Source organism: Dermochelys coriacea, chromosome 12, assembly GCF_009764565.3.
Source record: "Dermochelys coriacea isolate rDerCor1 chromosome 12, rDerCor1.pri.v4, whole genome shotgun sequence".
Taxonomy (NCBI): Eukaryota; Metazoa; Chordata; order Testudines; family Dermochelyidae; genus Dermochelys; species Dermochelys coriacea.
Window position 1 is genome coordinate 26,214,323 of NC_050079.1, and position 23,464 is coordinate 26,237,786.

Sequence of the window (23,464 nt, forward strand, 5' to 3'; positions counted from 1 at the left end):
TGGGGAGGAGCCGGAATAGGGGCTGCAGCCTGGCACACTCCAAGTATATATGTGCAAGGGTATCCCTCACGCCGCAAAAGGGGCAGGTGTCTGGTATTGAGGTGAACCGCGCCAAGTACACGCCCGTGCTCACGGCTTCATGAAGGAGCCGCCAACTGACATCCCCAGCGGGCCTTGGAACTAAGGTGGAATATAGGCTGGCCCACCGGGGCTCCTCACCCTCCAAAGATGGCAGGAGATCCCGCCATTTGGTATCGGGGCGGGACACGAGGGTGAGGGCTTGAAGGGTGTGCAGCACGAGCGTGTAGAGATGTTTTCTTGGCGCGGTTTGAAAGCAGACGGGCTGCATCTTGTGCAGCCAGCTTCCAGTGAAGGGGTTGGTTGGGTCCACGAGGCAGGGGTCCAATTAAAAGGTCCGGCGGGCCTGGGGTAGCGGGTGTGCGGGGCGTGCTCTTGTGCAGAACCCGGTCGAGATGAACCTGAGCAGCGGGGCGGCAAAGCGGCCTTCACCTCCTGAAGTATGCGCCGGGGAGTACAAGGTCTGGAAAGCCCCATGCGCTGACCAAGCGTCAGGGGATCCAGCCAGTCTCCCCGGTCATAGTCCAGGAGGTCTCCGACTCTTGTGACCTCTGCCAGGACCAACCTCTGGCACACCAAGCGGGACTCCGCCACCTGCACACGGAGTTAGGGGTTGTGTAGCAGGGGCTCTGCGAGGAGATCTGCACCTTCGGTGGACGCCACGGACCTGGTTGTTGAAAAGAATTTCCAGGTCCGGAGGAGGTCCTGGTAGAAGACGGCAGCCCGGAGAGGTCTCGCGGAAGACCTCTCGGATGGAGATAAAGGATCTGCCGGTTGTATCGGAGCACTCGGAAGTGGCACAGGAAGGCGTATGACAGTATGCTACACGCCGGACTACCTGCACCATAAAGGAGCCTCTGCAGGGCCTGGAGGCGGAAGACATGGACCTGAGTAAGCAGACATTTTAGGCCCTGCCTTCCCTCCTCCAGAGGTAGATGGAGAACCCCTGCAGGGACCCAGTGCAGTCCTGACCAAAAGAACTCCAGAATCGATGTCCGGAGGTTGGCCAGGAAACCCGGGGCCTGGACCAGGGTGTTGAGCCGGTACCAGAGCATGGACAGGACTAGTTGATTAAGCACCAGCGCTCTCCCTCGAAGGGAGAGGCACCGGAGTAGTTCTGTCCATTTCCGGAGCCGCTCTATCACCCCGCCCTCTAAATTCTGCCAGTTGTCCAGCGGAGAGGGATGGGTGGCAGAAAGGTAAAGGCCGAGATAGAGCAGCGGACCCGTGCTCCACCGGATGGCCTGAAGTGCGGGTGGGAGGGAGCTCGCCTGCCGCCAGTCCCCTACCAACAAGCCAGAGCTCTTGACCCAGTTGACCAGCGCAGAGGAGGCTGCTGAATAGATGGCCTGGCAAGCCTCCACCCGCGCCAAGTCGCCTGAATCCTTGACCACGAGGAGCACGTCATCAGCGTACGCCAACAGGACCAGCCGCAGCTCCGGCTCCCGCAGCACCAACCCTATCAACCTCCTTCGGAGGAGACAGAGGAAGGGCTCGATCGCCAGAGCGTACAGCTGGCCCGAGAGGGGGCACCCCTGCCGTACTCTTCACCCGAAGCTGACCGGTTGGGTCAGGGTCCAGTTGAGCCTGACCAAACACTCTGCGGAGGCGTACAGCGCCCGGAGAAAACCCACAAACTGGGGTCCGAAGCCAAACACTTGCAGAGTGCTCAGGAGATACCCGTGATCCACCCTGTCGAACGCCTTCTCCTGATCTAAGGACAGGAGGGCGAACGACAGACCATCCCTACACCCGAGTTCCAAAAGGTCCCAGACCAGATACAGTTTGTCGAAGATGCTGCGGCCCAGGACGGTGTAGGTCTGGTCTGGGTGGACCACATCCGCCAGCACGGACCTTAGCCGCAGCGAGATTGCTTTTGCCACGACTTTGTAGTCCGTGCTGAGGAGCGAGACGGGATGCCAATTTCGTAAATCGCAGAGGTCCCCCTTCTTTGGCAATAAGGTGAGCACGGCTCGCCTGCACGAAAGAGGGAGGACCCCGCTCTGCAAAGACTCGGCCCAGACGGTGACTAGGTCTGGGCCGAGGACGTCCCAGAACACGCGGTAGAACTCCACAGTCAGCCTGTCTATGCCCGGAGATTCATTCGTGGGCATGCGACGGAGGGCTTTTGAGAACTCAGCCAGAGTGAGAGGCAGCTCGAGCCGGTCTCGGTCGTTTGCGCTGACCGTCGGGGGCTCCTCCCAGGGCACTCTGCAAGCATTAGGATCGGTCGGATCCGGGGAGAAAAGGCTTGCGTAGAAGGCTCTCACCCTCCCACACATCTCCAGCGGATCCGTGACGGGGGTGCCATCTTCTGCCAGTAGGCAGATGACATGCTTTTTAGTCCCCCATCTCCCAAAGGAGACGGATGCGGGATCGAACAAAGGCACCCTGGGCCCGATGGTCCTCGAGGGTCCGGAGCTCCTCCCGCTTCTCCCGGCATGCTCCGCAGAGAGGTGGATCCTCGGGGCTGAAGGCCAGACGCCTCTCCAGCTCTAAGACCTCGCGTTCCAACTGCTCTATCGCCGCATCCCTCCGTCGGCTGGCGTCCCGGGTGTAGTCACGGCAGAAGAGCCGGGCGCACACCTTCCCTAGGTCCCACAACCGCTGTGCCGAAGGAAAGGCACGCCACTGCCCTCGCCAGGCCAGCCAGAACTCCCGGAAGGACGCCACGGAGCCCGCATCCTCCAGCAAGCTGTTGTTAAAATGCCAATAGGCCGGCCCCGGCCTCTCCACGCAGAGGGAGGCTGTCACGGTGGCTATGTGATGGTCAGAAAATGGGGCCGGCCGGATGCTGGAGGAGTGGGCTCGTGACAGAGGAAAGCGTGATAAATAAATGCGGTCCAACCGGGAGTGGCGCGACCGATGGGCCTCCACGCGGACAAAGGTGAACATGGAAGTGTCATCCGGGTGGTAGTCGCACCAGACGTCCACCAGGGAGTGGTTTTCGACTATCTCCTGGAGGATGGCGACGGCGGCCGGGTTCTGCTCGGTCCCCGAGCGGTCCCGCTCCTCAAGGATGATGTTAAAGTCCCCTCCCAGGACCAGGCACTCCTGAGGATCCAAGGTGCCAAGGAAGGCGGACGCCTGCTGATAGAATTGCAGCCACTCCGGGCTCGCTGCTGGGGCATAGATGTTGACGAGGTTGACTACGAGCCCCTCCATGCGGACCTGGAGGTGCAGCAGGTGGCCCGGCACAGCCTCGGCGACCCCCAGCACCTCGGGCCGTAGGTTGGGGGAGAACAGGGTCGCCACTCCAGCCGTACGAACTGTGAGGTGGCTAAAGTAGACCCTGTCCCCCCAATCCAGCCACCAGCTGTCTTTGGCGGTCGGATCCGTATGGGTCTCCTGCAGGAAAACCACAGAGTACCTCCCCTCCCGAAGGAAGGAGAGCACCTGGGACCTGCGGAGACCCATCCTACAGCCAAGGGTGTTCAATGTTGCGATGGTAAAGGGTGCCATGAGGAGGGCTGGGGGGGATCCTCGCAGGCAGGGATGCTCGCGGCTCCCGGCGGGCCACGCAGCAGTCCGTGATCCACCCCGTAGGTGAGTAAGGAGTCACGGAAGAGGCGGACCCGCTGGTAGGCCGCGGCGCCCTGCCTCCCTGTCCTTTTACCCTTCCCCATGAGGGCCCTTGCCCCCCGGAGGATTTGATTAAAGTCCCTCCATCGCTGGAGGGCAAGCTGTACTTTGTTGCGGGAGCCACGAACGTCTTCTAGAAACTCCCGCAACTCCTCTTAGAGCGCATGGGGGGCTGGGGTTATGGTCTGGTTACTCCCCGACGGGGCCCTTGGTACAGCCCCGTGGCCCACCGAGACGGGCAGACAGGGTGCGGACCCCCGACGGGGCTCCTGATGGGTTGACCTCAATGCTGGGGCGATAGGGGGCAGCGGAGGGAGGACAGCAGCCCCTGGTGGGTCGGGACGGGTAAACACAAAGGCCACTCCCTGGGAGTCATCTGTTGGAAAAGGGAAGGAGACAATCTCAGGGGTGGCAATAACATCTCGGGAGGTGGATGGGATAAGGGCAGGGGCAGGGGTAGAGGTGAGAGTCTGGGCGGGGAGAGGGCTCTCAGTGATGCCGGGCGCAAGCTCTCTGGTGGATTTGGCAGCCACGGCATCAAGGAGGTGGACTCTTTTCTGTAGGGCCCTCTCCCAGGAAAGAGGTCGAATGCTCCTCACCAGCGAGGGGTGCCCCTGGTGGCTCAGGTTCCAGCCGCATGCACTGGCCGTCGCCTCAACAGGCTCGGCGGCTCTCAGCGGGGTGCCCTCTGCAGTCGGGTTGATGGAGGAGTCCAGGGGCTCCTCGGAGGTGGGAGCGGAAGCAACGGTTAGGGGGAGGGAACATGGGGAAAGGGGGGCTGGAGTGAGGTCGCCCAGTTCGAGGCCCGCTGGCATAGGATCGTCTTCCTCCTGGGTGACCGGGGTCAGACCCAGGGCCTCAATTTCCTCATATATAGACGGGAAATTGTTTTCCGCTACCCTGGGATTCTCCCCGCCGGCACCTGACGCGACGATTGCTTTGGGGCAAACTGGGGTTTCAGATGGTGCCTCGGGGGTCTTGGAGGGGAGGGACTCCCATGGAGGGGAGATACTGCCTTCCAGTGCTGCCACGTCTTCCCCAGCCGGCTCTGGTGGATGGAACACACCCGTGGGTAGAGCGGAAGGCTTGGCATCAGTGCCCCCCTTCCTTGTCTTCCGGGGGGCCTCCGCGTCAGATGGGAGGAGCGGAGCTCTAGCCTTCCGCTTGCCCCGCTTCCCCTGAACTAGGGCCCAGCCCTCCGTGGCATCATCCGGGGGCTGGCTAGCAGGGGTTGTGTCAGGGGGCAGAGGCGATGGCTCAGGGACTCGAGGGGGTGATGGTGGGGCAGCAGAAGGGAGGGAAGATTCCCCTGGGGCAGGCCCTCTCCCATGCCCGGCGGTGTCCCTGCCACACCCTCCTCCACAGGCCCCGCCAGATTGCAAGCAGCGGGGGCGGGGCTCTCCCGCTCATCTGCATAGTTGGGGAGGTGCCACTTGGGCCCGAGCGGGAACAATGGTAGACTGGGAAGGAGGAGGGATGGTTTCGGGCGCCGGGTAGCCAGGGGCACTGGCGATGACGGGGCCAGTGCCCTGCCGGGGCTCGGGGGTCCCGGATGCCCCTCCTTGCCAGGCCAAGGGGCAGTCCCTCCGGACGTGCCACATCGCCCGGCAGAGGTAGCACCGGGCCTCCCCCGTGGAATAATGCACCTCTTAATGGGCCCCCTGGTCGGGGACTAGGAAGGACCCCTTCAGCGCCTCTCCGTCACGCGCTGCCGGTGGCAGTTGAAGCTGCACTTGCTGGTGGAACGAGAGGATGTGACGGAGGGCGGGGTCTTTGCAGCCCAATGGGAGAGGGCTGATGACAGAGATGGGCTTCCCCAAGGTAGAAAGGGCGGGTAACAGGGCGGCATTGGGGAGAAAGGGAGGGATGGAGGTCAGGACCAGGCGGACGCCCAGGTCCTCGAGCGGCTCTAAGGGGACAAAGACGCCCCCAACTACCAGGCCCTTCTTCACCGCCTCCTGGGCGGCGGCCTCCGATGTTAAGAAGAAGACGACCTTGTCATACATTTTAGAGGCCGCCACAATGGCTGTGGGCCCCACCACCCTCGCCAATGCCCGCACATAGGTCTCCACGTGGGGCGAGGCGGGCACCAGGAGGCAACGGATGCCGTGCTTCCTGGTCATGGTGGGAAAGGGGCCGCTATAGATGGTAGTGGAGGCGGTGGGCAGGAGAGATGACGTAGCGGCAGGCGGGGGGGCTGCTGCCACCTGGGCGTATGCTCTGGGGGCCGGGGGAGGGACACCTGCAGAGCTGGTGGGGGGAACAGCGGGGAGGGGCGCCCCAGTTGGAGATGGGGCCGGGTCATTGCGGGCAGCCCCTGCCATGGAGGGCCTGGTCTTTTTAGCGGGGCCCTTCCCCTTCTTCTTCCCCTGGCCCTTTCCGCCGGCTGGGGGGACTGCCCCCGAATCTGAGGGGGTGAGAGACGTGGCAGCAGTGGAGGTCACCCCGGTTCCCGTCGCTGCTGGTGCCCCAGCGGGGGCGGTGGCAGATGGTTCGGCAGCGGAGATCGAAGCTTGGGGGGGTGACGGAGGGGTAGGCGGGGGAGGGGGAGCTCGGGCTGCTGGAGGGGTCCCACCCGTCTCATCCCCCGCCATCATGAGCAAGGAGGAAAAGGGGGGACACCAAAAGGAGGAGGGGGGAGGGGAAGCAGGTCGACCACTCCTCCCCGCTAGGCTGCAGGCAGGGGAGGAGGGCGCCAAAAGGGGTGGGCTGGACGGGGGGCACTCAGGGGTTAGGGGTCAGTCACCGACAGAAGGTGGAATTTCGGCTCCTCTTGGTGCATTAGGGGAGGGGGGGATACAAGAACATTGGGGGTGCAGTGAAGAGGGTTGTAACTGAAATGGGGAATTGCACAAGCGCATGGGAGGGGGCATGGGCACACGGAGCGAGGGGCTAGGCGGTCTGGGGGTAGAACAGGGAAACCAAGGGGCTAGCTTCAGAGGCTGGGGCGGGGCAAACAAAGGCTGCAGAAGGAAATGGGCGGGGCAGGCAAACAAACTGAAGCTAGTAAGGGGGTCTGGGACAAAAGGGAGGGCAAAGCTACAAGTGGCAAATGGGGCAGGTAGTAAAGGGCAAAGCTGGGGTGTAGGCAGTCCGGGGGGGGCACATGCGCCCACGTGCACTTGCACAGGTCTTTTTAAGCTGGCTGCTGCTTCTGGCCCAAAGGGTGGAAATAGGGCATGGCAAGCCACGCAAGCAGCTGAGTCCAGAGGCAGGAGCTGAGACCGATGGTATACAGCCAGTGGGGGTGGTGGAGTGGGCAGCGGTGGTGTTAGTAGTGGTGGGGGTTGGGGGGGGACACACAGATGGATCGGGTGGCAGCTCCATGCCACACCCCCTGTGTCCCTACAAGCACAGTCAAGACCCCCACCACAAGAGCACAGTTTGAAAATTACTCAGTCTTAGGGTCCCCTCCACAGTGGTCTGCAAAGTCTCTAGGTGCTCCCCCACTGGTAGATGGTCCTCTTGTTCTCCTCCTCAGGGCTTCAGGAGCTCCAGGCAGCAGACTCCACAGCAGCAGCAGCTCCAGGAACTCCAGGTGGTGGTCCAGGCAGGCAGAAAGGACCCTTCTCAGGTGGTGGTGGTATCCACAACAGCAGTTGCTGGGGTCCCTCACTCCTCCTCTCTGGGGAATGGGCTAGCAGCTCCCCCCCCCCAGGGCTGCAGTTGGAGCAGTAGCAGCACCCAAGAGTGGGGGGTCCAGCAGCCAGGTAGCAGAGAATGGGTGGTGTCTGGCCCAGCCAGGGGAGCAGCAGGGAGAGCTTAGGGCCTAGCAGCAGGAGTAGCAGCTTCCCACCCCCCTCCAAACTAGAAGGCTATGGAAGAGCAGTGGGAAGGAGAGAGAGATTTGCTCCAGGCTAAACAAATCCCTGGTACCAGGTTAAGTGAAATGGAAGCTGCTCCAGGTCAATTAAGACACCTGGGGCCAATTAAGAACTTTCCAGAAGGCTGGGAGTAGGCTATGTTGAATGGGACACGTAAAGCCAATCAGGGGATGGCTGAAACTAGTTAAAACGCTTCCAGTCAGTCAAGTGGGGTTGAATGTCAGGAGCTGTGGGAAGAAGTTGCGCGGTTGGAGAGGCTGAGTAGTACATACCATATCAGGCACAAGGAAGGAGGCCCTGAGGTAAGGGTGAAATGGAGCTTGAGGAAGTGAGGGCTGCTGTGGGGGAAGTAGCCCAGGGAATTGTACATGTCATGTTTCTAAAAGGTCAGCTACCATAGCTGATACTATTAGGGTCCCTGGGCTGGAGCCCGGAGTAGAGGGTGGGCCCGGGCTCCCCCCTCCCTTTCCTCCCTGATTAATCACTGAGACTGGGAGACAACAGAGACTGTGCAAGGAAGGATAACTTTTCCTCACTTCCCTCACTGGATTATGATGAAAATGGCTCAGTAGCCTGTGACCCTCGTCTCTAGAGAAAGGAAGGTTACGTGGAGGGTCACAGTGAGCCTCTGAGGCTAGCGAAATCCACCAGGAAATGCGGGACCCACGGAGGCAAGGACAGAGCTTTGTCACAACTGATGTCAGAAGTGGGATTTCATTCACAGCATGGCAGAAGAAAGAGGTTTAAAAAAAAAAAAAGGTGCACTGCGGGGTTTGGATTTGTTTTGTTTTGGTTTTTGTTGGTTTGCTTTGTACCACAATGGAGGAGGTGGTAAGAGCTCTGGTACAAGCCATGGCAGCCCTGCAGGAGGCCACCCGGGTTCAGGCAATGATACAACAGGAGTCTATGTGGCTACAGCAGGAAACCAGTCAATTATTGATGAGCCAGGCGACCGAAGATCGTGCTCTCTTGAGAGAGGTGGTGGACCAGCTGAAGATCCGCACCACCCAGGCCCAGGGGTCCGATGGGACGCAAACCCTGAAGGCCACTGGTTGTCTGCCAAAGATGACATCAGGAGATGACGTAGAGTCATATCTCCTCTCATTCAAAAGGACTGCTCAGCGTGAGGCATGGCCCCAGGAGCAGTGGGCCAGCATTCTCGCTTCTTTTTTTGTGTGGAGAGGCCCAGAAGGCCTACTTTGACTTGCCTGCCACAGATGCCACTGACTATACCCATCTGAAGGCAGAGATCCTAGCACGAGCAGGGGTAACGACAGCGGTAAGGGCCCAGAGGTTCCATGAGTAGAAATACCAGGAGAACAAACCCCCGAGGTCCCAGCTCTTCGACCTCATACACCTCGCATGGAAGTGGTTACAGCCCGAGGTGTGCAGGCCGGAGGAGATTTTGGAACCCCTGGTCATAGACCATACATGTGGGGACTGCCGCCAGAACGATCCGTCCACGTACAATGAGATGATCACACTAGTAGAAAGACGGATGACAGCCAGGGGACTGACCCGACTACCCAAGGAAGGCCCCTTTCGAAGCAAGCACCTGACCCCAACCCTGGAAGGTTGGGTAGCCAAACCCCTGGGGAGTCTTAGGTGGAAGAAGCGGAGGGCCGAAAACTAGCGAGGATCCCAAAAGGAAGGGATTGACCTGAGTGGGGGGAGCCACAGGACTAAACCCCCTAGCCCCCGGGATAGGGGAGTGATTAAAAGCAATTATAGATGTTATGCATGTGGGGAATGGGGACACATAGCAGCACAGTGTCCCAGCACCGAGGAGCCTATGCAATGTAACGAGGGGGATTGGGAGGTCCCATGCTCCCTTATCCACCTCGCGGGGGTCACATTAGCCCTGCATAATTACACCAGCCAGTGAGGATAAATGGAGCAGAGACTATCATAGAATCATAGAATATCAGGGTTGGAAGGGACCCCAGAAGGTCATCTAGTCCAACCCCCTGCTCAAAGCAGGACCAAGTCCCAGTTAAATCATCCCAGCCAGGGCTTTGTCAAGCCTGACCTTAAAAACCTCTAAGGAAGGAGATTCTACCACCTCCCTAGGTAACGCATTCCAGTGTTTCACCACCCTCTTAGTGAAAAAGTTTTTCCTAATATCCAATCTAAACCTCCCCCATTGCAACTTGAGACCATTACTCCTCGTTCTGTCATCTGCTACCATTGAGAACAGTCTAGAGCCATCCTCTTTGAAACCCCCTTTCAGGTAGTTGAAAGCAGCTATCAAATCCCCCCTCATTCTTCTCTTCTGCAGACTAAACAATCCCAGCTCCCTCAGCCTCTCCTCATAAGTCATGTGCTCTAGACCCCTAATCATTTTCGTTGCCCTTCGTTGTACTCTTTCCAATTTATCCACATCCTTCCTGTAGTGTGGGGCCCAAAACTGGATACAGTACTCCAGATGAGGCCTCACCAGTGTCGAATAGAGGGGAACGATCACGTCCCTCGATCTGCTCGCTATGCCCCTACTTATACATCCCAAAATGCCATTGGCCTTCTTGGCAACAAGGGCACACTGCTGACTCATATCCAGCTTCTCGTCCACTGTCACCCCTAGGTCCTTTTCCGCAGAACTGCTGCCGAGCCATTCGGTCCCTAGTCTGTAGCGGTGCATTGGATTCTTCCATCCTAAGTGCAGGACCCTGCACTTATCCTTATTGAACCTCATTAGATTTCTTTTGGCCCAATCCTCCAATTTGTCTAGGTCCTTCTGTATCCTATCCCTCCCCTCCAGCGTATCTACCACTCCTCCCAGTTTAGTATCATCCGCAAATTTGCTGAGAGTGCAATCCACACCATCCTCCAGATCATTTATGAAGATATTGAACAAAACGGGCCCCAGGACCGACCCCTGGGGCACTCCACTTGACACCGGCTGCCAACTAGACATGGAGCCATTGATCACTACCCGTTGAGCCCGACAATCTAGCCAGCTTTCTACCCACCTTATAGTGCATTCATCCAGCCCATACTTCCTTAACTTGCTGACAAGAATGCTGTGGGAGACCGTGTCAAAAGCTTTGCTAAAGTCAAGAAACAATACATCCACTGCTTTCCCTTCATCCACAGAACCAGTAATCTCATCATAAAAGGCGATTAGATTAGTCAGGCATGACCTTCCCTTGGTGAATCCATGCTGACTGTTCCTGATCACTTTCCTCTCCTCTAAGTGCTTCAGGATTGATTCTTTGAGGACCTGCTCCATGATTTTTCCAGGGACTGAGGTGAGGCTGACCGGCCTGTAGTTCCCAGGATCCTCCTTCTTCCCTTTTTTAAAGATGGGCACTACATTAGCCTTTTTCCAGTCATCCGGGACTTCCCCCGTTCGCCACGAGTTTTCAAAGATAATGGCCAAGGGCTCTGCAATCACAGCCGCCAATTCCTTCAGCACTCTCGGATGCAATTCGTCCGGCCCCATGGACTTGTGCACGTCCAGCTTTTCTAAATAGTCCCTAACCACCTCTATCTCTACAGAGGGCTGGCCATCTCTTCCCCATTTTGTGTTGCCCAGCACAGCAGTCTGGGAGCTGACCTTGTTAGTGAAAACAGAAGCAAAAAAAGCATTGAGTACATTAGCTTTTTCCACATCCTCTGTCACTAGCTTGCCTCCCTCATTCAGTAAGGGGCCCACACTTTCCTTGGCTTTCTTCTTGTTGCCAACATACCTGAAGAAACCCTTCTTGTTACTCTTGACATCTCTTGCTAGCTGCAGCTCCAGGTGCGATTTGGCCCTCCTGATATCTTTCCTACATGCCCGAGCAATATTTTTATACTCTTCCCTGGTCATATGTCCAACCTTCCACTTCTTGTAAGCTTCTTTTTTATGTTTAAGATCCGCTAGGATTTCACCATTAAGCCAAGCTGGTCGCCTGCCATATTTACTATTCTTTCGACTCATCGGGATGGTTTGTCCCTGTAACCTCAACAGGGATTCCTTGAAATACAGCCAGCTCTCCTGGACTCCCTTCCCTTTCATGTTAGTCCCCCAGGGGATCCTGGCCATCTGTTCCCTGAGGGAGTCAAAGTCTGCTTTCCTGAAGTCCAGGGTCCGTATCCTGCTGCTTACCTTTCTTCCCTGCGTCAGGATCCTGAACTCAACCAACTCATGGTCACTGCCTCCCAGATTCCCATCCACTTTTGCTTCCCCCACTAATTCTACCCGGTTTGTGAGCAGCAGGTCAAGAAAAGCGCTCCCCCTAGTTGGCTCCCCTAGCACTTGCACCAGGAAATTGTCCCCTACGCTTTCCAAAAACTTCCTGGATTGTCTATGCACCGCTGTATTGCTCTCCCAGCAGATATCAGGAAAATTAAAGTCACCCATGAGAATCAGGGCATGCGATCTAGTAGCTTCCGTGAGTTGCCGGAAGAAAGCCTCATCCACCTCATCCCCCTGGTCCGGTGGTCTACAGCAGACTCCCACCATGACATCACTCTTGTTGCACACACTTCTAAACTTAATCCAGAGACACTCAGGTTTTTCCACAGTTTCGTACCGGAGCTCTGAGCAGTCATACTGCTCCCTTACATACAGTGCTACTCCCCCACCTTTTCTGCCCTGCCTGTCCTTCCTGAACAGTTTATAACCATCCATGACTGTACTCCAGTCATGTGAGTTATCCCACCAAGTCTCTGTTATTCCAATCACGTCATAATTCCTTGACATCACCAGGACCTCCAGTTCTCCCTGCTTGTTTCCAAGGCTTTGTGCATTTGTATATAAGCACTTGAGATAACCTGTTGATCGCCCCTCATTCCCAGTATGAGGCAGGAGCCCTCCCCTCTCAGACATTCCTGCCTGTGCTTCCTCCCGGTATCCCGCTTTCCCACTTACCTCAGGGCTTTGGTCTCCTTCCCCCGGTGAACCTAGTTTAAAGCCCTCCTCACTAGGTTAGCCAGCCTGCTGGCAAAGATGTTCTTCCCTCTCTTCGTAAGATGGAGCCCGTCTCTGCCCAGCACTCCTCCTTCATGGAACACCATCCCATGGTCAAAGAATCCAAAGCCTTCTCTCCGACACCACCTGCGTAGCCATTCGTTGACCTCCACGATTCGACGGTCCCTACCCAGGCCTTTTCCTTCCACGGGGAGGATGGACGAGAACACCACTTGCGCCTCCAACTCCTTTATCCTTCTTCCCAGAGCCACGTAGTCCGCAGTGATCCGCTCAAGGTCATTCTTGGCAGTATCATTGGTGCCCACGTGGAGAAGCAGGAAGGGGTAGCGATCCGAGGGCTTGATGAGTCTCGGCAGTCTCTCCGTCACATCACGAATCTTAGCCCCTGGCAAGCAGCAGACTTCTCGGTTTTCCCGGTCAGGGCGGCAGATAGATGACTCAGTCCCCCGGAGGAGAGAGTCCCCGACCACCACCACCCGCCTTCTCCTCTTGGGAGTGGTGGTCGTGGAACCCCCAACCTCAGGACATCGCATCTCATGCCTCCCAACCAGCGGGGTCTCCTTCTGCTTTCTCCCCCCAGACATATCATCTGGTCCACTCTCCGCAATGGTACCTGTGGAGAGAACATGAAAGCGGTTAGTTACCTGTGTCTGTGTTACTGGAACCCGGACATTCCGCTTACCTCTTCTGGAGGTCACATGTTGCCAAGCTTCTTCACTGGCCTCTTGGCTCCTCTGTGCAACCTGCTCTATATCTTTAGAGCTTTGTGCCCCTAGAAGGCTATCCTGAGTTTGGTCCAGAAAATCCTCAGTCTCTCGTATACAACGCAGGGTCGTTACCTGTTGCTCCAGACCTTCAATCTTCTCTTCCAATATGGAGACCAGCTTGCACTTTGTACAGACAAAGTCGCTTCTGTCCTGTGGAAGAAAGACAAACATGGCACATCCAGTGCAGGTCACAATAGCTGAACCCCCCCCTTCCATATCACCTACCTACTATGAGCTTCCTCAGAGACGTTGGCAAGATGTAAGCCTCACTGGGCTCACTCCAGGCGAACTCCCAGGCAAACTCCTGCTGTGAGCTGCTCTGCTGTCCCCGCTGCTCAGCTGGTTCGCTGCCGCTCAGCTGGTTCGCGAGGCTCTGGCTATTTTCAAACAGCCAGGCTTCCCTGACGCAAACACACAGACACCCTAATGCCCGCCCCCTGCAGGCTAGCAGCCAATCAGACACTCACTCAGGCTCTCTCCCTGCCCTCCCAGCAAACACACGCTCGGATACTTCCTCAGCAGAGCTTGTGGACTCTGGGAGTGCTATCACCCTCATATCGGGTAAGCTGGTAAAAAAATAGTCAGCTGCTTCAAGCCAAACGCGTAGCAGTGACGTGCGTGCATGCGGCCGTGAGCCATTACCCCACCATCCCAGTGGAAATGGAGGTTCAGGGAAACCCCATTGAGGTGACTGTGGGCGTAGTTCCTAAACTCCCATATCCTGTAGTCATTGGGAGGAACTATCCAGGGTTTGATAATTTACTCTCCCCGGAGAGGCTGGAGGGAGGTGGGGACCCTGAGGACAGCTACTTGTCACCGGGGGAATGTCAACCCCCGATGTTCGCTGAGATTTCTCAGGATCTGTTCTCAGCCCCCCAAAAGACCCGGAAGACAAAAAAAGAGAGGAAGGCCGCGAAGGCCTTGGGAACCCGGATCCTGACCGAGGGCCAGAAGACCTCCCTAGTAGGCAGATGGACGTGAGCAGCCAACAGAGAAACCTCCACCATAGAAGGTGAGTCAGAAGCTGCCCCCAGCTATGATGGCGGTGAGCCATTGGAAGAAGCAGAAGCCTGGGAGCTTGGGCAGGTTAGTCCCGGGAGAGAGACTTTTGGGCGGGACTAGGCGGAGGACCCCAGATATGATAATGCCAGGAAAGAGGTGGCCGAGATTGATGGGATACCTGTGGATGGGAAAGTCCGGGGTCCCGGACCTTACTTGATAGTGAAGAAAGATCTTCTGTACCATGTGGTGCAAATGCAGGAGCAAGAGATACAACTTCTGGTGCCACAAAAACATCAAAAATCCATATTGAGTCTCGCCCACAGTCACCTGTTTGGAGGACACCTAGGGATAGAGAAAACCCAGGCATGGATCCTGCGGAGGTTCTTCTGGCCAGGAGTACATGACTATGTCCGGCGATACTGCACGTATTGTCTGGAGTGTCAGTTACATAGCCCTTGCCCGCACTTGCGGGCTCCTTTGATACCTCTTCCAATAATAGAGCTTCCTTTCGAACGGATAGCCATGGATCTGGTAGGGCACCTAGAGAAGACAGCTCGGGGCCACAAACATGTGCTTGTTGTATTGGACTATGCAACCCGGTACCCGGAAGCTGTTCCCCTGCGCAACACAGCTTTCAGGACAATAGCTAAGGAGCTAGTACAGATCTTTGCCTGGGTTGGGCTACCCAAGGAGATATTGACTGATCAAGGGACACCTTTCATGTCCAAGTTGATGAAAGATCTCTGTTCATTGCTCCATGTACAAGCCCTACGGACCTCTGTATGCACCCGCAAACAGATGGCTTTGTGGAAAGGTTCAATAGGACCTTCAAGGCCATGATCAGGAAAGTGGTGATCCGGGATGGGAAAGATTGGGATACCCTATTGCCTTACCTCATGTTTGCCATCCGGGAGGTTCCGCAAGCCTCCACGGGTTTCTCTCCATTTGAACTACTATATGGGTGCCACCCTCGGGGCATATTGGATATAGCCAGAGAAGCCCGGGAAGAGGAGCCAAATCCCGAAAGGAACATAGTTGAGCATGTACAGCAGATGAGAGATCGACTAGCCCGATTTACGCCCATTGTACGGGAACACTTGGAGAGAGCACAGGAGACCCAACGAACCCATTATAACCACCAAGCCAAACTTCCACGGTTCCAACCAGGGGATTGGGTGATGGTACTGGTGCCCACAGCAGAAAGAAACTGTTGGCCCAGTGGCAGGGACCCTACGAAATAATCGAAGCCGTGGGAGAGGTGAACTATAAGGTGCGGCAGCCAGGTCGCCGGAAATCGGAGCAAATTTACCACATCAATCTTTTAAAACCTTGGCACGATCGAGAGACATGCTTAGTCATGCTGGAGACCCTTCCCCAGGAGGATAACTTACACGAGCAAATGAGGATATCATCCGACTTGACACCGATCCAAAAGATCGAGGCAGCCGACATGATTAATCGCAACAGAGATGTGTTCTCTACGAAACCAGGGCGGACGACTGAGACCTATCACCATATCTGCACGATCCCCGGAGCCAAGGTAATCTTGAGACCCTACCGAAACCCAGCAGCCAAAAGAGAGGAAATCAAGGCCGAAGTAAAGAAAATGTTAGAATTAGGGGTTATTGAAGAATCTTACAGTCAGTGGTCCAGTCCAATTGTTCTAGTGCCTAAACCTGATGGTACCATGAGATTCTGTAATGACTTTCGCCGACTGAATGAAATATCCCAGTTTGATGCATACCTCATTACCATGCATCGACGAACTGGTTGACCGACTGGGTAGTGCCCGATTCTGACTACACTGGATCTGACAAAAGAGTACTGGCAGATTACTCTGACCAAAAAAGTTAAAGAAAAGACAGCATTCTCCACCCCGGATGGGCTATTCCAGTACACCGTCCTCCCTTTTGGGCTACATGGGGCCCCAGCCACATTCCAGTGCCTCATGGATAAGCTGCTGCGCCCCCATACTAGTTATGCAGCTGTATACCTAGATGATGTCGTCATCCATATGCCAGACTGGGGAACCCACTTGGAGAAAGTTGAGGCACTGAGCACCTTTAGGCGGGCTGGCCTCACTGCTAATCCTGCTAGATGCACCATAGGGCTAGTAAGGGCTAGGTACCTGGGATATATTGTGGGAAGGGGCATAGTGAAGCCCTAAATGAATAAGCTAGAGGCAATTCAAAACTGACCCAGGCCGACCCGAAAGAAGCAGGTCCGTGCGTTCTTAGGCGTGGTAGGCTACTACCGACTGTTTATTCCCCACTTCGCCACTAGGGCAAGTCCCCTAACGGACCTGGTGAAGGCTCGATCTCCAGACATGGTAAAGTGGACCGATACAGCAGAGCGGGCATTTGCAGACCTTCAGATGGCCCTCTGTAATGACCCCGTATTCATAGCCCTGGATTTTAACAGGGAATTTGTTTTACAAACAGATGCTTTCGAGGTGGGGTTGGGAGCAGTTCTGTCACAAATGGTGGGAGAAGCGGAACACCCAATCCTCTACCTAAACAGAAAGCTTCTCCCAAGAGAACAGAAATACGCAGTAGTCAAGAGAGAATGCCTTGCTGTCAAATGGGCTATGGAGACACTGTTTTATTACCTCTTAGGCCAGCGATTTACTCTTGTGACGGACCATGCACCCCTCCAGTGGATGCAGCGGAATAAGGAAAAGAATGCAAGGGTCACCAGGTGGTATTACCCTCCAACCATTCTTGTTCCGCATATGGCACAGGGCTGGATGCCACCATGGCAACGCTGATGGTCTGTCACGAGCATACTGCCTGGCATCCCAAGTTGCCCAACTCTATGGTGTTGAGCGGGGGTGGGAGGGAAGAGGGGGGAATATGTGACGGGGCAAGGCCAGATGGCTATGGAAGAGTAATGGGAGATAGATATATTAGCTCCAGGCTAAACAAATCCCTGGTACCAGGCTAAGTGAAATGGCAGCTGCTCCAGGTCAATTAAGACACCTGGGGCCAATTAAGAACTTTCCAGAAGGCAGGGAGAAGGCTAGGTTGATTGGGACACCTGAAGCCAATCAGGGGCTGGCTGAAACTAGTTAAAAGGCTCCCAGTCAGTCAGGTAGGGGTGCATGTCAGGAGCTGTGGGAGGAAGTTGCGCTGTTGGAGAGGCTGAGTAGACACACCATATCAGGCACAAGGAAGGAGGCCCTGAGGTAAGGGTGAAGTGGAGCTTGAGGAAGTGAGGGCTGCTGTGGCGGAAGTAGCCTAGGGAATTGTACGTCATGTTTCTAAAAGGTCAGCTACCATAGCTGATACTATTAGGGTCCCTGGGCTGGAGCCTGGAGTAGAGGGTGGGCCCGGGCTCCCCCCCACCTTTTGCCCCCTGTTTAATCACTGAGACTGGGAGACAACAGGACTGTGCAAGGAAGGATAATTCTCCTCATCTCCCTCGCTGGCTTATGATGAAAAGGGCTCAGTAGACTGTGACCCTTGGCTTTAGAGAGAGAAGGGTTATGTGGAGGGTCACATTGAGCCTCTGAGGCTAGCGAAATTCGCCTGGAAACGCGGGACCCACGGAGGCAAGGACAGAGCTTTGTCACAACACATATAGATAAATAGTGTATGAATATTACATACTTGCCTATCCAATACATTTATATTAATAAGTGTGTGTGTGTGTGTGTGTGTGTGTGTGTGTGTATGAGAGAGAGAGAGAATAATACAGACCTTCTGTATTATTCATATAGTGCCATAAAGTGTGGAGTACTTGTACAAATAAGACACTGTCTGGCTCCAGTGGCTTGAAAGAGAGCAGTAGTTTGAGTCACACATGAGAGCTGCATTAAGGTTAAGCAGTTGGAATGCTGCAGTTTTCTTTAATGTCAGCTGTAGTAAAATAGTTGTATTCACTGTTTGTACTTGCAGTGCTTTTTTGCTTCTAAATACTAACTCTGAGTAGAAACTGGTGTAACGTATTCTGAATCTGCAGCGATTTGCAAATTGAGCTCACATAGCATGTATATATATTTGTGTGTACGTGTATGTTTTGAGTGTAATGTGCTTCCTGGATAGGTATCATTGCATTTTTTGCAAAAGAATAAACTACATAAAAGTTGGGGGGAGTGTTAATGCAGATTCTGTTCTGATCTTCCTCTGTGTTTCATCCATTCAGTATAAAACAAAAAAGGATGATTGTGTAATTCTAATAACTTTATTTTTATAGGATCTTGTCAACACTGGACTCAGCACTTTCTTCTTTTTCATTGCATCTGTAGTACTTGCTGCTTTGAACCATAAAACTGGAGCAGAAATTGCTGCCGTGGTAAGAAAACAATTCAAATTTCTTTACTCTTGACAATTATTTTTCATCAGAAGTAAAGGATGACTTTTTCCTGCACTTCATTGGATATTTCCCTCCCCTTGCTCACATATCTCTATACGCTTTTAATGGTTATCGTCTACACATTTTTGGCTAGTAGCGATGTTTTGATTTCAAGGAAATCAGCTCTCCCTCTGTGACATGAGGTGATATTGTATGAACCCTCCCCCAGACTCTCCCACCAAAAGTTTTAATGGTAAGAGCCAAAAAAACTAAGTTTTAGGCTTAGTTGTTCAGATATTCTATAACTTTGAATGGTCATTTGTAAATAAGTTATTTATTACTTTTATTAAAAGGTTACAGCTATGCATGTAATCAGGCTCATTTTAAAGTTGTTACAGAAAGTCTTGCAAAATTCTCCTTGCATTCTCTTTAGTAAGTTTTTCTTTTATGGGTGAGTAAAAGAGTATTCATTTTTTATTACCACAACCATCATAAGGGCAAGTGAATCAATTTGTGCCTGAACTGGCAAATGTTAATGAGTTTTGCAAGGCTGGGTATAATAATGGTTAAAGTCACATAACTACTCCACAGAATTTTGCAGGGATGAAGTTGAGGAAAAGTAAAAATTAACTCCTTATTTCCTGTGCTTTGAGGGGCCTGATCTTGGGACAATGATCTCTTCCCTCCTTGCTGTTCAGTGCCATACGGTAGAGTAGCAGTATTTAACTTTCATTGCTTCACAGCATAGTAGATAAGTGAGAGTGGAATTCTCATTGTGGCACTAGGTCATTTATGTTTGCATCACTGTCTTGAGGCCAGATTAGCTCCATAGTGATCAAAATCACTACCATTTGCTGAGTGTTTGTATAAGCAATAAGTTGGTAGCTGCTTCTCTCACTCAGTTTCACAAGACCCATAATCTGTATTTGGCATTCTTGTTAAATCCAGCAGAAAAGTCAAGGATTTAATGGGGAAAGAACTATCCTGTCTTGCTTAGGGGTCCCTTTGATATGAACATGGTCTTGTATTGCCAATGTCAAGGGTTTTCTGTGCCTAGAGACCTTCAATCTTTAAGATAATTAATCCAGTACCTTTCACAAATGCTAAAATTCTTTTAAAATAAAAGGCATTGGAGCTGATTTTTATAGGCCACAACAATGTGTCAATGCTAAGTACAACATCAAGCTCTAAGGGTTTTGTTGTGAAACTGTTTCCATTTTTGATTTGGAAGATTGCCTTTGACAAAGTTTTGCTGCTGTTTCTTTTAGATATTTGGTTTCTTGGCGATGATAGTGTATGCTGTGAATATGTATTTAGCTGTTAAAAAATGGCGAATGAACAGCAGACAGCAGAACAGCCGGCAGACAAGTGATTACATTCGTGCTCGGACAGAATCAAGAGAAGTAGATCACCACCCTGAGATTCAGCGTCTGGACGCGTGAAAACTACAGCTGAGTGGGACTGCAAAGAGGAGATAGAAAACAGCAACATTTTATTTTGTCTCATCAAGTGAAGTTTATATAGTTTGAAGTTTTCATTTTTTAGGAAGAATCTTGGCAGAGATAAGCTGACCATTTATATGTACAGAGAGAGAAGTCGATCTACATTTATTCAGAAGCTGTTGGCTTGAAGGCTATAATTATTGGTCATTCAAAAACATGATCTATATACAATGATTACATATATATCTGATGTATGTTAATATTTTAGATTAAACACCTGTATAGTACTTCTTTCCAGGTACCAGCTCTAGAGAGACATGTGCACTCTGCCACTATTTCATCACCCAGTAGGAATGTTATGATCAACACTATATTGTTCTGTTAAAAGAAGGAAATCCTCAAAACTTAAGTACATTTTATTGCATATGAAAAGAAAGTGAGGGACAAATAGCAATAACATAAGCCAGCTTTAGCGTACACAAACACTTTATACACTTCCTCATGCAGCTTTGCCAATGCAATTCACTTCTCACCTCCCACTGTTCCATCCTTGGTGCATTTTGTAGCTGAGACAGGCAATCATGTCAGATATTTGGGCTGGTGGATTGGTGATATGGACAGACACACTATGGACTATACCAAAATCACCAAACTCATTTAATGTATGACCTCAACCAGATTTTGAAATGGGGCTTCTACATGTGAAAGACTAGCACTTTCACCTGCTGCACAGTCAGCACAACCCTAGTATGTAGGTATCTACTCGTGTTTGAATATGTATTACATGATTTTCATTCATTTTGGGGGGTTTGTCAAGTAATAGACTCTACACCCTAAACATGGTTGGATTTTTATTCCGAGGGAATTTTAAGGAAATCAGGAGCCACCAAAAATGCATGATGTATATATTGTAGGATATTCCAAGACTACGAAGTTGTGTTTTATGAAGGATAAATACGTTTTTTGGCATATTCTGGTTTTAGATTGGTTGTTCTGTTAAATTAAAATTGGTTGGTAGTAGATAAAATAATTTGGTTTAATGCCTAAATTGGGCATAGCTATAAAACATTTTTATAATGTTCCTTTGAAGCTAATTTTAGGTGATGAGGACGTATGGGTGGCTGAACCTATTGTTTTTCTCTGTTTGCTTCTCATGTTTACAGACCATTTTCCTAGCTCAAATTTTCTCATTTCCGTTGAACTTTCAGTGAAGAGAATACTATATTCTCTGGTTAGAGAACTTGAATTCTGCAATAATATGTCTAGAACCTCAGTCATACTTTTATTAGGGAAACTTCACCAATATCTTGTATGCTCTATGATTCATGTGTGTCCCATGTAATAATGGGTTGGCATATGGATACTGTTTACAACAGCTTTCTCATTTATTGTAGATGGGAACACAATACCATGCCACCCCCTAGTGGAGTCAAGATATAAACCTGATGTACATGAGTGAAATCTTCATGGAAGTCAGTGAAGTTGTATACACTCACACCAGATCTGAGTTCGTTCCACAGACTTTTAGCATTGTATTCATGTGTAACTATTCCCAATATGGGTTGATGTTTACACCGATACATAGTTGGAATCATAAATGTAAGACACTGTTAAGTCAATTTTAAGTGAAAAATATAGATTTTTTTTTTTCCCTAACAGATACGAGTCCTAATGTTAATAGAAATGTTTACATGAAACTTTATTTTTGGAATTCCAAATGAAACAGGCAAGGCTCTAGATTTGAACATTCCGAACTGTTCATTTCTCAGGCAAAGCAAGACTTGTGCTGATGCATGAAAACCAGAAAATGAAACTATTTCTCTTTTTTGTCATTCTCCAACTTGTTTGCTCTTTGCAATCATTCCACATAAACTAGATTTTTCTAAAATTCTGTTTTAATAATTAGATAGAGGAAATAGATGGGTTTTTAAAAATCTGTTAGAGGTCTTTTTATCATATTATCATATTTAATGTTAGATTTTACATTTCACTGAAAGTTGTAACTGAAGGGAGTGCTGAGTTTAGAGTCTAATAGTTTAAGTTCTAATGATCCTCTAGAGTTGTTAAGAACATAGCTGTTTTATTAATTAATTCTGATGAAGGATAGCTTTAATGGGGTGTCACATGAAAACCGACCCATAACTCAGTATGGTTAGCAGTGCTGAATGGTGGAGTGCACAGTGCCCATTGGGTAAGCTGTTTTTCAGCATGCTGTGCCAACTGTTGGAGGGATGATATAATTGGGGTAGTCTGTAGGTGCTGTGGTTTTAAGAAAAAAAATCCATAAACCTTAAAAACTAAACACAGTGATCTTTAGGGTAGACTTGCAGCTTAGTTTAAAAGAATATACTGAAATGTTATCAAAACCCTCAAAAAAGGGATTTGGAAGATGCATTATTCAGCATCATATTAATACTTCATGGGTGAGGTCTTCCGCTGAAGTCAAGTAATAGAGGAATCCAGTGTGTGGTATAATAACAGACTTTTCAACATAGCAAAAGTGTATCCTGTTAGCTGATCAGTAAAAGGAATGAAATGATATATTATACAGTCCCCTTGTGCTTTTCTAGTTAATTTCTGACCCTAAGTAATGTTCTGGTTACTTAGAGATCTAGAGAGTGATCCATTTACAATTTTATGTACTTTCTTGGTATCTTTTAACTTTATGTGCATTTTACTGCATGGGGAAAGGAGGGAAAACCACATAGCACTTTGTCAGAGTTAGATCACACAAGGTTTTTGTTAAAGTGCGTGCTTGGTGTGGCTAGTTAATGTGAATTATTTTTTTTCCCCAGTAATCTGATATAATGGTCTCTAGTATAGTATATTGTACAATCAAATAGCAAATGAATGATATGGTTACACATGAGATACAATGGCTCTGATGTGCTGAGTACAAAATATGATTATTATTTACACCATGATTACATGGTCAGCACAATTATGGAAGAAGATATAAAGTTTTTGAGATGAGTTAGGACAGAATAAAAATTTAAAAAACCTGCTTTCTGAACACAAATCTTAAATAACTGTAAACAAACTGAAAAATACATGTAACTTCCTTATAACGTTTGGGACCAAAGATGATTTTAGTGTTGTATAGATAGTTTTTAAAAAAAGTATAAGTTAGAGATTTGTTAGTCTACGAAAACGTTATTTATGAATGTCATGTAATTTGAAGGGGATGGATTCATTTGGCTTATGATAGAAAATTAAAATTCATATATTGATATCCTACACAGGATACGTATGTACACAGTGATTTGGTTTTTCCAGACTGGATTTTGTACTGTGGCATAATGAAATATCAGCATCTTGCCAACACACTTAAAAAACTAATAACCAAAATGCAAATACTGATATTGGCCTCTATGTGAAAAATGGGGTAGAAAGTTTAACTTTTTTGTGAGACTTGCACAGGAAACTCATGTTAAAATACTTCCCCCTATCAGATTATGGTTTTGCTTTACTACCGGTTAGTCTCACTTTGAACCGTTTGTTAAACATAAAGGGACCACTTCCCTTCATCCACAAGAGAGCTACTTTGTTCCACAAAGGGAT

At 51.1% G+C, this 23,464-nt stretch overlaps 1 protein-coding gene across 11 annotated transcripts in view; it reads left to right on the forward strand.

Annotated features, from left to right (window-relative positions):
• CMTM4 (CKLF like MARVEL transmembrane domain containing 4) overlaps window positions 1–23,464 on the forward strand; it is a 96,966-nt gene that overhangs the window by 50,006 nt on the left and 23,496 nt on the right. For 8 of the 11 annotated variants that reach the window (XR_006275239.1, XR_006275240.1, XR_006275243.1 and 5 more), the window contains exon 3: window positions 18,363–18,461. The exons of 1 other annotated variant lie outside the window; for it this stretch is intronic. Coding sequence is in view for 3 of the 10 variants with exons in the window: in XM_038368543.2 (XP_038224471.1) it covers window positions 18,363–18,461 (99 nt within the window). In the remaining 7 variants the exon portion in view is untranslated. Of the gene's footprint in view, window positions 1–18,362; window positions 18,462–19,729; window positions 22,175–23,464 lie in introns of those variants that run through there. 2 more of the 11 variants (XR_006275237.1, XM_038368542.2) reach the window with 2 other exon arrangements.